The 14,492-nt window shown below is 35.2% G+C and overlaps 1 protein-coding gene across 12 annotated transcripts in view; it reads left to right on the top strand.

The window, feature by feature from the left end:
* The window catches only part of TMEM117 (transmembrane protein 117), a 430,180-nt gene that overhangs the window by 274,800 nt on the left and 140,888 nt on the right, over nucleotides 1–14,492 (top strand). For all 12 annotated transcript variants that reach the window (XM_070621094.1, XM_070621090.1, XM_070621092.1 and 9 more), the window contains one exon: nucleotides 11,901–11,998. In XM_070621094.1, coding sequence (XP_070477195.1) covers nucleotides 11,901–11,998 — 98 coding nt within the window. The remainder of the gene's footprint in view (nucleotides 1–11,900; nucleotides 11,999–14,492) is intronic.

The raw sequence follows: 14,492 nt of genomic DNA on the forward strand, positions 1-14,492 counted from the left end.
TATGGTTATATCCAAATGGAGTAAAACCACAAAGAAAAACAAGGAAATGGGAATTATAAATACAAGATTTAGAATTATGGTTTCCTCTCTCATAGGGGTTGACAGGGTAAATTGACTCCAGGGACAAGTCCATAGAGGGCTTAAGGCTCTTTGTTTTTGTTCTTATTTTTCACTGTAGGTAATGGCAACATGTCATAGTATTTATTTTTATTCTTTATGCCTTACATATACATTATATTTTTTTATGTGTATAAAATTTTTAAGAACGTTAATGAAATCTTGAATACATAGCTACATCTTATAGATTAACAAAGCAACAGAAAAGTTTGATTAAGGGACATTTGCTAGGCTTAATGTTTTGTTTTTTTGTGTGTGTGTGAGGAAGATTGGCCCTGAGCTAACATCTGTGCCTATCTTCCCCTGGTTTGTATGTGAGATGCTACCACAGCATGGCTTGACGAGTGGTGGGTAGATCCATGCCCAGGGTCCAAACCAGCGAACTCCAGGCCATGGAAGCACACAAACGTAACCACTACACCACCAGGCCAGCCTCTAGGTTTAACTTTTAAAAATATGTCCCCAAACCATTATCTCACTGGTATTTGAAGTGAAAATATTTGATTTTATTTTTAGACATTGAATGCCGATAAGTAGGATTTCTTATTGCAAAGATACACATTTTGGTTATAGCTTTTGATTTCTAAGCTTGCTATTATGTCACCCAAACACTCAGTCCATAGCATTATAATTATATCTGTCTTCAGGCAACAACAGATCATAGAAGTAATGCTTGCTCAAACTTATAATCCATGTTTCTTGGTGGTTGCCTTACTTTATAATCTCTCAATTCTGAAAACGGAACGAAGGTGGTTATGTCAGATGATTGACTTATCAGAGTTTTCTTAGACCTATTATTTACTAACAGTAGGAATGTCAAACCAATTGAACTTCTTTTCACCTCACTGGCCTATAGATTTGTATTTGTCACCTTATAGAGTTGACTTAAACATTTTGATAAATGATATTGTACAGGCAGTATGACAGGCTACCTGTAGTGCTGGGCCCGGGAGACTGACCCAACTCCTTTGGCTCCATCATTAGGGCTGGTGTGCATTAGGCACTTCATTCAGAAAACTGAAATGCTGGGATCCTTAAAATGAGATTGATTTTCCCTTTGAGCAGATGTTTGCTCTTTCTGTGTTCCAACAGCTCCTTGGTGGATAATGTTTCTTATAATCACATTTCTGAAAACATCCTTTATTTCTCTTCTTATTGGCCCTCGATTCATATATGCAGTCACAAAGCCATCGTATTATGGTATACTTTGCATAATTAATTTCCCTAGTAGCAATCACTTATCTGTGTTAACAAAACAGAGAAGGTACACATACTGAAAACTACTCATTCTTTCAAGCCAAAAAACAAAAGTAAACACTCAACTATGTAACATTGGGCTACTGTCGTTTGATAATTTAGTCACCCATAAGGAATTGTGTGTCAGAAGATGGCATAAATATTTTTCTGCTGGCTTCTTGCTCAGCAAAACCAGTAATAATTCTCATTCTTTCCATTTATTCTAAATTGTAATTCACTGTGGTGGAAAGCAAATTGTACTGGAGCACATCGTATTTATTTTGCATTTGTTAACACACTATTTGAAACCCTGCAGACCTTGCCTGGGAAGGTACTTTTAGATTGTGTATATTTCTGTATTCAGGTGATTCAGGTATCTTTTTCGAAGTGGTTCTATATTCTGAGACATGCCCAATTTCCTCACTTAATAATAAAATAGTCTGTGACTCATTGTAAATCAGTAGGGATCCAGCAATAAGGTGCAATACATCACAAAAGCAGTGCAAGCTATCATTGGAGATAATAAGCAGGTGCATTAATATTCATGCTTTATGAAATCCTGGTTGGGCTTCTAAAAAGCTGTAGAATACATTTGAGGTTTAATGTTCACCAGTAGATGCTTGCCATGATTTTCAGATACTTCTTGTAGCCTTTCCATCAAGGCATCACTAGGTAATTTCGAAAACTTTCATCCATGGTTTCCGTTTACTTAATTGTATACTCGGCTAATGTTCCTCAGTGAGTCTGCATAATCCTTTCTGGTTGGACCTTGGGTCTTTCTTCATCAGTTGAACAAAGTGCCATTGTGTAAGAATGATTGTATATGCGTGTCTGTGTTTGCGGTGTGGTGTGTGTGGTCGGGGTAAGGGAACAGCAAAGGGGGAAAAAACTGCATGCATTTTCCTATAATATTCAGTATTTCCCTAGTGTCAAAGAAATGCAATTTAGGCTTTGTTTTCATATAGAGGGACCTAAGAGGAAGGAGAAGAAAATAATGCAAAAAAGAAAAAAACGAAAAGAAAAGAACACTATGCTACAGGGGATGAAAAGGTACCAACATAAAAGGACCACCACATAAAGATGCACCGGCTAGGCACTGTCCAACTCCGGAGGCCACCATACACACCCCAACTCCCCACTGAGCTGTACAATGTATCAACACCACTAATAAAGCATATAAAAGTGTACTACTACCCAGTCTTCAGAATATGTGATTAATATGTGTCCTTATTTAGTTCATCTATAAATACATTTACAATAAAGCAGATATATTTTGCACATGGATATTGTGGGTAAGCATGCATCTTAGCTTACTATCCCATCTTAGGCTTACTATCCCTCATTTGAAATCATATTTGATTTCTTTATTTTTTCCAGGAGTTGACAAAGACCATCTCTACCTCCTTTAGAATCTTAACAATACATCCTGTGTATCTTCCTACCTTTTTAGGTGCTGAGGGGACAGGGTTAGGAGGAAAAGAAATACTCTATCATCCATGTACTTCTACTCCTACCACCACTACTACTACCACCTCCATTAGCACCAGCATCACCACTAATTGCTGGAGAGACTTTAAATGGAGGACACTGGAAGAGCTACTTGGGGTGTGCTATTTATCCTAGCCTTCCCCACTGGTCTGTTCTGCATACCATGCTCCTCTTGATTCCCTTTTGTCCATCCATTCATCCGTTTATCCTATTAATCATTTATTCAGTAAGTGTTTACTGAGAGCCTACAATGTACTAGATACAATGCTGGGTGATGGGGACAGGAGAGGCAGAAGACAGACAAAATCCCTGGAATCATGCAGCTTATATTCTGGTGATGAGTATGTTTGTAGGGTTAATTCAGCTACTTTCAATCCTTTGAATTTTGTGGAGTCTCACTTTATGTTCAGGATTTAGTTGCTAGAATTGGGATGTGTTACTTTCCTCCTATTTTATATGAAGGATTTATACAACACCAGCCTTTGATGCACGGAGCTAGAGTTTCAAGAATACATTGAAGTTTCCTTGACAGTCTCTTAGGAATTTCTCAATTCATATGAGGCCTTCGGCACTGCTGTTTGGTGATGAGAATAGGTTTTCATTAGAAGACGCCAAGATTCCATAAGAAAAAGTTGGGATCCCAGATAAAACATGAGAAAAAAATCACAAGAAACTCTCCACTTGCCTTGATGACATGTTGGGTTTGTTACTATGTGACCACTCCAAAGAAATAGGATGGACCTCCATCCCAAGTTTGTTCAGATGTTGAGAATGATGATGTCACATTTGCACCAAGAGGATGTGAAAAGATTTAGTCGTCATGTAGTGAAGTTTCTGGGGAGAGCATGGTGGCTCCCAAACAGGTCTGAAAATGGCTTGAAAGAGTCAGGAAAAGTGACTAGCTTGGCGATTTTATGATGTATATGGGGTGGAGCGAGGGTGAGGGTTCCCGCATATGGGGTCTGAACTTCCTGCTGGTGCCAAGGAAGGTACACCAGGATTTTCTTACCAGCTTTCCCAGATGTGGAACAGAATGGGAAGAGGAGGTAGTGAGGCTTAAAAGTTGTCAGCAGCCAAACATCAAAAAAATGGAGTCTGACTCCTTACTCCAGTTATGATGATGTTGGCAGGAATTTGGGGATATATGGCTGCAGTGTGAATAAAGACTTTCTATCAGTCTGCTTAGAAACAGAGAAATAAAAGGAACAATTTAAGAAATACTGGAGCCCTGCCCACAATCCTCTCCTCTTCCCCAGTTTAGTGCTGACATTTCGTGGTTTGTGACCAATGACTCATAACCCATTGTCAGTGCTCGTGTTATTCATGATAAGCAGTCTCTCCTCTTGGCCTGGGTGTGAGAAGGTGCACTCATTTTGGTGTTATTGGTGAATCAGTGTTGTGTCCTGAACCATAGTTCTTTGGGCAGTGAGAGTCCTCAAATATAAAGTCTGCTTTTACAAACTACACGAATTTTGTATCTTTCCACCCTGTCCCTGAATGAACCACCATAGAGAATTTCAAAGCACATGCCAAAATGTGGGTTTGCTTGGTATTGAAAACTTGGCATCAATTGCCTGTTCATGCTTAGTAAGTGCCAAATTCTGGCTTATAATTCCATATAAAGAATTTTTCTACCACAGATGTGTCCCTGTATGTGCCTCAATGAAATTTAAATAAAAATAGTATCAACAAAGTCAGGAAAGGAATTTCACAGCAACGGGGCAATGCTTCACGAATAGTCTCAGTTAACTTTCTTAAGTGGGCAAGGAATTAAGAAACAAATAAACAAAAAACAAAAGAAAATTTGGTAATGATAACAACTATACAAGGACCTTTATCAAATGTTTAAAAAGTAATTACAGAAATCCATGAAAATCATCTGTTGCTTGTGGCTGATGGCAATAAATGGCTGTAATTTTATGAGGTGGGAGACTATCAAATTTTTTTTTTTTTTTAATATTGAGGAGCTAACTTTTTTTTTTTTTAAAGATTGGCACCTGGGCTAACAACTGTTGCCAATCTTTCTTTTTCTTTTTTTTCTGCTTTATCTCCCCAAACCCCTCCTGTACATAGTTGTATATCTTAGTTGCAGGTCCTTCTAGTTGTGGGATGTGGAACGCCGCCTCAACATGGCCTGACAAGCAGTGCCATGTCCGTGCCCAGGATCTGAACCCTGGGCTGCTGCAGCGGAGCGTGCAAACTTAACCACTCGACCACGGAGCCGGCCCCTAATTAAATTTTTATATTGCCACATATGCTGAATATAAAGCAAAGATTTTCTTCAAAATATTTCTCAGAAAATCTGAAACTGCCTTATGTTCAGATTCCTACAAAATCTCATATTGTGTTTAATTATCTTATTTTGAACAAAGTTGTATTTGAGGAAGACATTACTCTAAAACAATGTTAATTAAAAGCTAGCTTTGAGTGTGATGGATGATCATCTGATGTCTCTTTTTAAAAAGAGACAAGTATATCACAGTTGTAGTAATTACTTTTAGTGGTTTGGCCTCAAAATTGCTAAACAATATATCTTTGTAAATAAGCGTTTTAATAATTACTTTAAATAGCAATAAAGAATTTTGGGGGGCCAACTCCATGGCTGAGTGGTTAAGTTCACGCACTCCGCTTTGGTGGCCCAGGGTTTCACTGGTTTGGATTCTGGACACGGACATAGCACTGCTCATCAAGCCACACTGAGGCAGTGCCCCACATAGCAGAACTAGGAGGACCTGCAATTAGAATATACAACTATGTACCGAGGGGCTTTGGGGAGAAGAAGAAGAAGAAGGAAAAAAAGAATTGGCAACAGATGTTAGCTCAGGTGCCAATATTTTTTTAAAAAAAGAATTTTTGTTTTAAAATACGAATATTTTGGCAATCACCCAAAAGAACATTAAGAATAAGAATCAGAGATGTTAACTTTATCTTAAATAAAATTAAATCACATCTCCAACTATGAAGTAGAATCTTTGATGGAGGGTTGCCAAATGAGACAGTCAACTCTATTTCAAGACAATGCCAAGAGGAGACATGGTACTACTGATCTCAGACAAAGTTGGCAAAGGACAGTTCTCCAAGATAGATGGCACTCCTTGAGAGGCCTGGAACAATAGGATGGGGTATATTGATTGACAGTGGACCCTACCACCCTTGAACATGCACCTCTTGGAGAATGCTAGACCAGGAAAAACCCACATCATTCAGATGGTGATCAATTCCAAGGGAACCAGCGTGGGAATTCTATCACTAAGAAAAAAAGAGGAGGAAAATAACAAGAAAATCCAATAGCAAGTGAAGAGCCCTCCACCAGAAAAATGCTGCCGTGAAGCAGAGGAAAATCGTGATAAAATATCCCAGTGAATTAAAAAAATTAGTGAAGTCGTTGTCTTTATAAAATAAGGTTTCAAAGCAATGATATAAGAATTTAGAGAGCATGGTGTGAGACAACAGAGGATGAAACAAGAGATTGTAGGCTCAGAAAAGAAATGTTGAAGAGAGAAAATTAGAGAAGTAAAGGTCAAATTGGAATCTCCACAAACGTTAATGAACATACCTGAAATCACAGTAAGGGACATGACTGAGTGAGCGGAATTAGAGTTAAAAGGGCGTGTAGATCGAGAAGACAAAGAAAACCAGTATCTACATAATTGTTTCTCAAAAGACTAGAGCTAAAACAATGGAAAAGAAAAGTAATAGTTAAGGATTCCCCAAAGACTAAACAGAATAAAGAAAGATTTTACTCTTTAGACTCAAAGAGCAAAGAGTGCCTAGAAAAGTGACAGACAGCAATCAATAAGCTTAGCAAATTATTACACTCAAAATAAAAAAAAGAATACTGTGGGCATCCAAGTAGTAAAAACCAATTCATCTATGAAGATGGGGGAAAAAGTCCAGGTTCTAGTTTTCTCAGATTTCTCCTTGGGCATCACTCAACAGTGTTAAGAAAGTGAAGCAATGACTTCAATTCTAAGGAAAAAAATTGTGACCCAATAATTTTACATTCGGCCTAATTATTGGTACAGTGGAAAGAAAATAAGCAATTTGGCTGTAGGCTACATTGTTCTCATGAACCTTCCTGAAGCATTTATTTTAGAACAAAGTTCAGGCATTTGGAAGCAGGAGAAAAACTCCAGCAGGAGTACTGTAAAAAACCATTGAGTCATTTAATTGTAGGACTAAGATTAAAAGAAATGCATGGCTTTTGATTATAGGCCAGAATATAGAAGTATTCCCAAACCCTAACAACATAGGGATGGTATATGGTGTAATAAAGTGTTATATTCTGATTTTCTCATCTTTTATAGATAAGGGAAGAAGATATCATTTAAAGATGATAAATAAAATAGAAATATAAGATATTCAAAGGGACAAAAAGTTAATAGGAAAAATAATAAGTACAATAGGGTGAAGGAGGGGAAGAAGGCAGAGGGAGAAAAAGCAGAAATTAAGTAATCTTGTCACTATTCCTACTAGGGAGTAAATAAAATCTAAAGAAATAGTAAATACATACATTAACTGAAATTTAATTATAAAGATAATAGAACAAAATTAGAATCTTTATATTTTAGTAGAATGCACATAAAAATGTATGATAGTACATGAAAAAAGAAGAAACTATTTAAAGAGCTTTACATGTACTGATATATAATGATGTTCAAGATATATTGTTAAATAGAAAATGGTTGCAAAATAGCATGAAAAATTGTATGTGTATGTTTGTTCATTAATATCCTTAATGTATATGTTTGTTTATTAATAGAATAGCACTTATTTCTTTTAAATGATACTCCACTGCATAATTGCTATCTCAAGAAGAGCACTAGATGGCCATAGTTATTATATTATGACCTTGTATCCCTAATAAATCAATATTTTTCATTACTATCACATAACATAAGACTTTAGCAAATAAGACTATAAATATAGTATGTGCAGTACCTGCATGTGAGTAGCTTATAATCAGGCTAAGAAGATTAGACTGGCAAACTTGGAGGCTGCAGATTAATGCTCAGTTCTGTTACACAAATCCTCTTTGAAACCTTCCCAGATTATTGCAGCCTTCGGTGGGTGACCTCCCTTTTCTTTGATTTTTAACAGCAATTTTAGACTGTAACATATTCTAACATTTTACTATAGCTTTATCATTTTCTAATAGTGCAATATATGATAGTCTTGTCTTTATGAAAGAGATGAGACTGGTTGTCAAGTCCTCAGATTTAACATAATAGTCACACAAAGCAAAATGATTGGGTAGAAGTTCCAGATACCAACAATAAAATGTCAGTAAGGACCTGCCCCATGTCTGAGTGGTTAAGTTCTCGTGCTTGGCTTCGGAGGCCCGAGGTTTGTAGGTTCGGATCCTGGGCGCAGACCTAGCATGACTCGTCAAGCTGTGCTGTGGCAGCATCCCACATAGAAGAACTAGAATAACCTACAACTTGGATATACAACTATGTGCTGGGGCTCTGGGGAGAAAAAACAAAAAACAGAAAAAATCAATAATTTTTATAATACCTGCTAATATGTATTGTGTGCTGTAGATGATGAATAAGAAACTGAGGCACAGAGAGTTTACTTTGCCCCAAATCAAAAACTAGTAAGAAACAGAATTAGGATTAGGACCCAGGCAGACTCGCTCCAGAACTGGTACACATGATAGTACATTAGGTATGTGACCCTGCTCGATTAGTTCATCTCAGTAACCTCCTTTTTTCTATTGGTGAAAGTTGAAAAATAATGGCTTACTTTATAAAGTTGCTAAGACAGTTATTACAAAAAGTCCATCTAAGAGCTTTGTAAGCCATGAAGCTCTGCAGCAAATGTAAAATATTATTACATCATTGCTGTTGCCACCATGTCATATAGGTTCAACTCATAAAGGAGCAAAGTTTTCACTTAGATTCTTACAGAAATCAATTACTTTTAAAATAATTTACTGAGTTTCAAATCTCAACATGCATGTTCTTACTCAGACTGCACAATGCCCATGCCGTAAATAGCTTATGTTCTAATGAAAAAGACTACCTGACAAGGCATAATGTGATAAGGGCCATAATGACATTCTGAGTTTTGTGCAAAGACCTAGTAGAGAGAAGAGGAAAATGAAGGATTGTGAGACTCAGAGTTAAACAGTTTCTCCAAGCTTGGAAAGACTTGCAATTTCAAATTCTAATAATCTTCTCATGGGAGAAGCATCAACAAGTTTTGTATTATATTTATGGTACACAACAACCTTTTTGCATCATCTTCAGCCCTCCCTTTCTTGCATCTTCTCCCACAAAGACTGTCCTTGACCAACACCAGAAATGAATTTGATTTCTCTAATGCAGAAGGTAATTGGATTTTTCTTTATTGAAGGCATCCCTTTAATGACTGTCTCTATTCCTGCCAATTTAGCTTCAAGTGACCTGACATTGATCTGATAATATGAATTAAAATAAAGAGTTGAAGCTAGGGGTGAAAAAGACCAGCTGTCTGGCATCAGAAAAAATGTTTTTTGCCTCATCTTGCCATTTTCCTGAGAAAATCCTTTATCCTTGAGTGTCATTTTTACAAAATATGCTGCTGTAATAATTGGTCATATAACAGCAAATTGCCTCCTTCTAGAAAATATAATAAGTATTTCCCAGAAACTGCCCTGGAGAAAACATTGAAAATTGAATAAAATCCACCCAGTAATCATTTTGTTCCTTGAAAATATTTATCACCATGTAGACTCTTTCTGGGACAGGATAAATATTGCTCAACAGAATTAATTAAATCTATTAAAAAGCTGGTGAAACATGAAATATTTATTTAAGTATTTATTTACTTAACCTTGAGGTTTTGTACAAACCAAAATTGACACAAGAATTGTTATTCAAGAAGGTTACAAAGAAATAGTGGATGAAATTGTTGTGTTTGGAAGAATAGCAATTCTTTCCTCAAGAGAAGTTATGATATAAAACTCTTTTTATGCCCAAGAATATATGAGATTTAGATTTCTCTACTTTTGCCTTTATTCGTTTTTTAGTAACAATGTAACTCACTTGTTTCATGGTTAATTTTTATTCTATCATCTTTGTTCATTCCAATAAATATGATGACTCCTTCTTGATTGAAGATACAATCCATGGGTATTAGTGTGAATCAGAAAATAAAATCTTGTAATTTTAAAGTGTCAAGAAGATAATAAGCAGATGAGAAAATCATCAATAAGCAAGTGTCCTTTTAAAAATAAGTAAAACAAGTGTTTTTCCTTTTTAAGTTCTTAATATTAGTTTCATTCATGTTTATCAAAGTAATTAATATTTTAAATAAGTTAACGGAGTTTATATTAAAAGCACTTATGATTGGTGAGTATTTAAAGATTCAACAGTAAAGCCACATCACACGAAGTTGTTATAGACCCTCAGTTAGACAGAGCTGGTATAAATCCGCAGTGTTACTCAATGAAGGTCAATGAACTTGCTTTGGTTCTCGTCAACCAAGAGAAGCTTAAGAGTTCTACTCCTAGAAATGATGTTGAGAAAAAATGTAAAGAAAAGTTAAGACAGAATATATCCTGGAGACTAGGCTCCTTACCTACTGTTCTGATTGCATCTTAAGCGAGCATGTGAAACATTGGCATGCCAGTGAATGTTTCCAGAGACCATTTCTTGCATGCTGTGTGGCACAAGATGGGCTTGCAAGAGAATGATGAACTTTCCACAGGAAGTCCAGTACTATCAAAAGGGTCACTGATCCAGAAGGACTCCCCACTGAATCACAATCCTTTGTCGTAATGATTAAAAATCTCACCTACCAGGTCAGGCCATTGTTTGAAGTTATGCTTAAAAGCAATGTTAATCCTTTAAGGGCAGGAGAAAAGTATATTTTAATGTTTGATGAAAATTCTTCCTTACTCCATTCACTTTATCTCATTCCGTATCAGTTTTCTTAATTTTGATTCTGTCTTATTTGTTCGAATGTGAATAGTATTAATTAAAAACAATTAATGAAATAATGTTCTCTTTTCTTGAAGGCAAGGTAGATTTTCTGGGAAAAGGGAAAAATGTGTGTGTGTACACGTATGCAAACACATTTTCTTTATTAGAAGAATTAAGGAAATTCATTCTCCATCCCCATCCACTTTTCAAAGATGCTTTTTTAATAGTTTATTTATGACACTTTGTACATTTGCTGAAACTATTAACATGGGATGTTGCTGATGAGCAATTTGCTTTGTTAATACCTCTCTAAAAGCAAGCATGTGTAACCTAATTCATTTTGTCATTTCTTCCTTGAGCAAAATATTTTAGTCTTTTACATAAAAGATACTTAGGTATTGGAAGGGATATAAAGATACATCTTCACCTTCAAGGATTTTAAAGTCTAGTGTAAAATAGAAGGTGGAAAGTGAGACAATATGGAAGAAGGAGGGATCAAGAACTACAGTTGAAAAAAGCAGGGAAGACACAGTGGCAATGTGACGTTACCTGGGTCTCAGAAGACACGCAGAATCTGTCCACTTGAGAAAGACAGGTAGGAGAAGATGTAGAATTGCTAATGGTATGGAGGTAATTCGAATAAATACGCTGTAAAACTGTGCTCAAGTACTACACCTTACATACCATTAAAGGAAAAAAGGGAGAGTAGAGAAGGTAATATTTTGACTAATGATGTAGGTAAAAATCTAGATCAGGAAATATTTGGATTTTGGCGTTTTCAATTAGACAAAGTTAAAAAGAATATTGTATTTTGTTTGTTGTATGTTTTGTTTCCATGGGGAGGTCAATAGTATCTTAAAAGTGCCTCTTTATATAAGATAATCTTGATTGATATTTAAGAAACAATCTCAGTATTTGACATGTTGAATGACCTTAAATAGGCTCATTCATTATGTAAAGTCAAATGAACTACTAAAGTTTTTGACTGAGAGAAGTATATTCTTCTAATTTTTATCTCTGATGTTAAAATGTTATCTCGTGTTAAAATACATCCATATTTTATTCTCAATAATATGTAAATTATATGTGTATTTAAACCTGAATGTAAGGTTTCTGAAAGTGCTAAATAAGTTTCTTTCATTACTTCAGGTCACTGATATGATGCTTCAGGACAAACCTTATCCTGATTGGGGAAAATCTGCAAGAGCTTTCTGGAAGAAAGGAAATGTTAGGATCATTTTATTCTGGTAAGAGGTTGTTTCATTTATTGATTTATGCCTTGCCTTGTAAGTTGAATGTAGTTGTCTTTAGATATATAGAATTCTATCCAGAGAGGCATTTTTAGTGGATACTATGCTCCATTAAAATGATTAAAAGCCATTATCCTAATTATTTTATGAGTAAATTTCTTCTTACATATTGTTGCATATACACATTTTCAAGAGAGACGTTTTGCTAATATAGTGGAACACAGAAGATTTTATCAGAGGTAAGTAGGTTTTTGACTCAGCAAAAACAAGCTGTAATTTTCATCAATGAAATCTGATAAAAATGTCTCAAGTAAATACTAAATTTCCAGTTATTTGACAGGCTATAATTTTGCTTTGAAGAAGTTATACAGAGAGGGAACCTCTTTACAAATCACATCTGGCTCATTGACATTTCTTCTTTACGTAATTTCCTTTAGCTCTCCAGCCCAATTATTGCAATTAAAAAGTAGTCCATGTCTTATAGAACTTTGTTTTGTGGAGTCACTATTACTTATGTGTATTTGAAAAGTTTAGACAGAAAAGATAGGAATGTAGAGACAGCCAGAAGGATACCCTCACCTGGCTGTGTGACACTGTCCAAGTACAGTGATTCAACCTGATATATGAAAAGTTACCTACACTGGTATTCAGAAAAGTTATAACTGATGATAACTTGTGCCTTGTAAATTCCACCCTACTCACCCGCCTTTAGAAAGGAAACAAAAAAATCTGTTTATTCTTGGGTTTCATTCTGGGGGTTGATTTTTTTTTTTTTTCATGTACAAGCTACAAAAATCATAGTAACTAAGTACTTGGGGGAGAATATACACTTTACGTTCTTTTTGTGCTTTCACACTGTCATTAAACATTACTAGAGATATTTGGCATTTTGAACTCAATTCTTAGGAGGTAAACAAAAGTAGATTTTTCAATAATGCGAAAATGAACATGATTTTGTGGTTGTTTAGTTACACCTTGTCTCTATGAGTCGAGTATGGCCTATTTTTATGCTGCATTTAACTTTCATATTTTTTCCTGTTTGTAAGCTCCCCGTGTAGCTTGTCTGAATAATATATAATATAATAATTGTAGCAAATATTTGCAATCTGAAGGCCCCTATGATTGTTGTCATTAGCTGCTCTTAATTGCAATTGCTGTTTCAGAGGAAAGGAATGTATACTAGATTTTTCCTGAAGCATCTTAGTACATTTTTCCTTGTACATTATTACTCAGGTCTATACATTACCAATTACTTTTATACAAATGAGTTTATTTTTGACATATGTGATAACATAGCCCCAATGGGTAGTCTAAACTAGATTTTAAATGTTGTTAAAAAGCAATTTAATTAGCCACTGACAAATAGATAATATTCTTGAGTGGAAAGTGAACTAACACTTATTCTTGTAGTCATTGTTTCTGTAAAATTATTCATTATTAGGTAATATATTTGAAAGATGATTTTTCATTGTTACATTTCAAAAGTAATATTTCAAATCATGGAGAGCATAAAATAACTGGAGGAAAAGTTAAATGCCACTTTAAAAATATTTTTTCCTATCTTATCCATTTCTATACAGTTAGATTATCTTGACAACAGTATGCATGATTTTAAAAAAGGAAAATCTGATGCAAAAAGTTGAATATGGAAATTACGTGGGAAGCAAAGAAATATTCCTTTTGTTCATACTTTTCAGATAAAAGGGATTTAGTGAGTATAAAGGGCATTTTCTTTTTTAGCTCTAGGAGATAAAATATAGAAGTCACTGGCAAGGTTTTACATGAAATAAAAGATAGTATTTACATATTATGTATCACCTGCTCAAAAAGAGGTATTTTCTTTTGGTTTTGCCCTAGTTAAGGAAAGAGAGATTTGTGCGAAAAATCTATGGTGGAGAAGAAATTTTGCAAAGGGAATCTTTCATAAGTTGCAATGTGATTATGTACAGCAGTCGAAACAGTACAACATGCAATTTTGTTCTAGTAAACTTATTCCTTACCTACATGTAGCTACTTTAACTCTCAAATGCCTGTCAGAAACTACTGCATTTGCAACTATGTGGTTGAGTTCTTCGTTGATTCTTAATGATAGATGTCTCTACATCAAAGAAAATGGTTCCTGTTTCTTTCTGTAATTGTGCAAAGATGAAGCTGCTATAGCACGTGGGCTCTTTTGCCTGGGAAGAGACTAAATTATGACTGTATTTGAAAATACTAAAAGAGAAAGGGAAGAATATTCATAGAACTTCCTTCCACAGCTTTTCCCCAGCATTTTTGATATTAAAATGAATAATGATCTAAGAATTTAAATCCTAGGTGAATGCCATATATTGTTTTATTTTTCAGAGGGGCTACCAAAAACCGTTTTTACTTACTTGTGTCTGAAGTAAAAGAACATACGCATAAAAAAACAAGTAATGTGATGTTTAACTTCTATCTCTCTGTTTTATTTACTCTCTAGAGACACAATCTGTATGCTTTGATGGGAAGC

Source organism: Equus przewalskii, chromosome 5 (assembly GCF_037783145.1).
Source record: "Equus przewalskii isolate Varuska chromosome 5, EquPr2, whole genome shotgun sequence".
NCBI classification, from domain to species: Eukaryota; Metazoa; Chordata; class Mammalia; order Perissodactyla; family Equidae; genus Equus; species Equus przewalskii.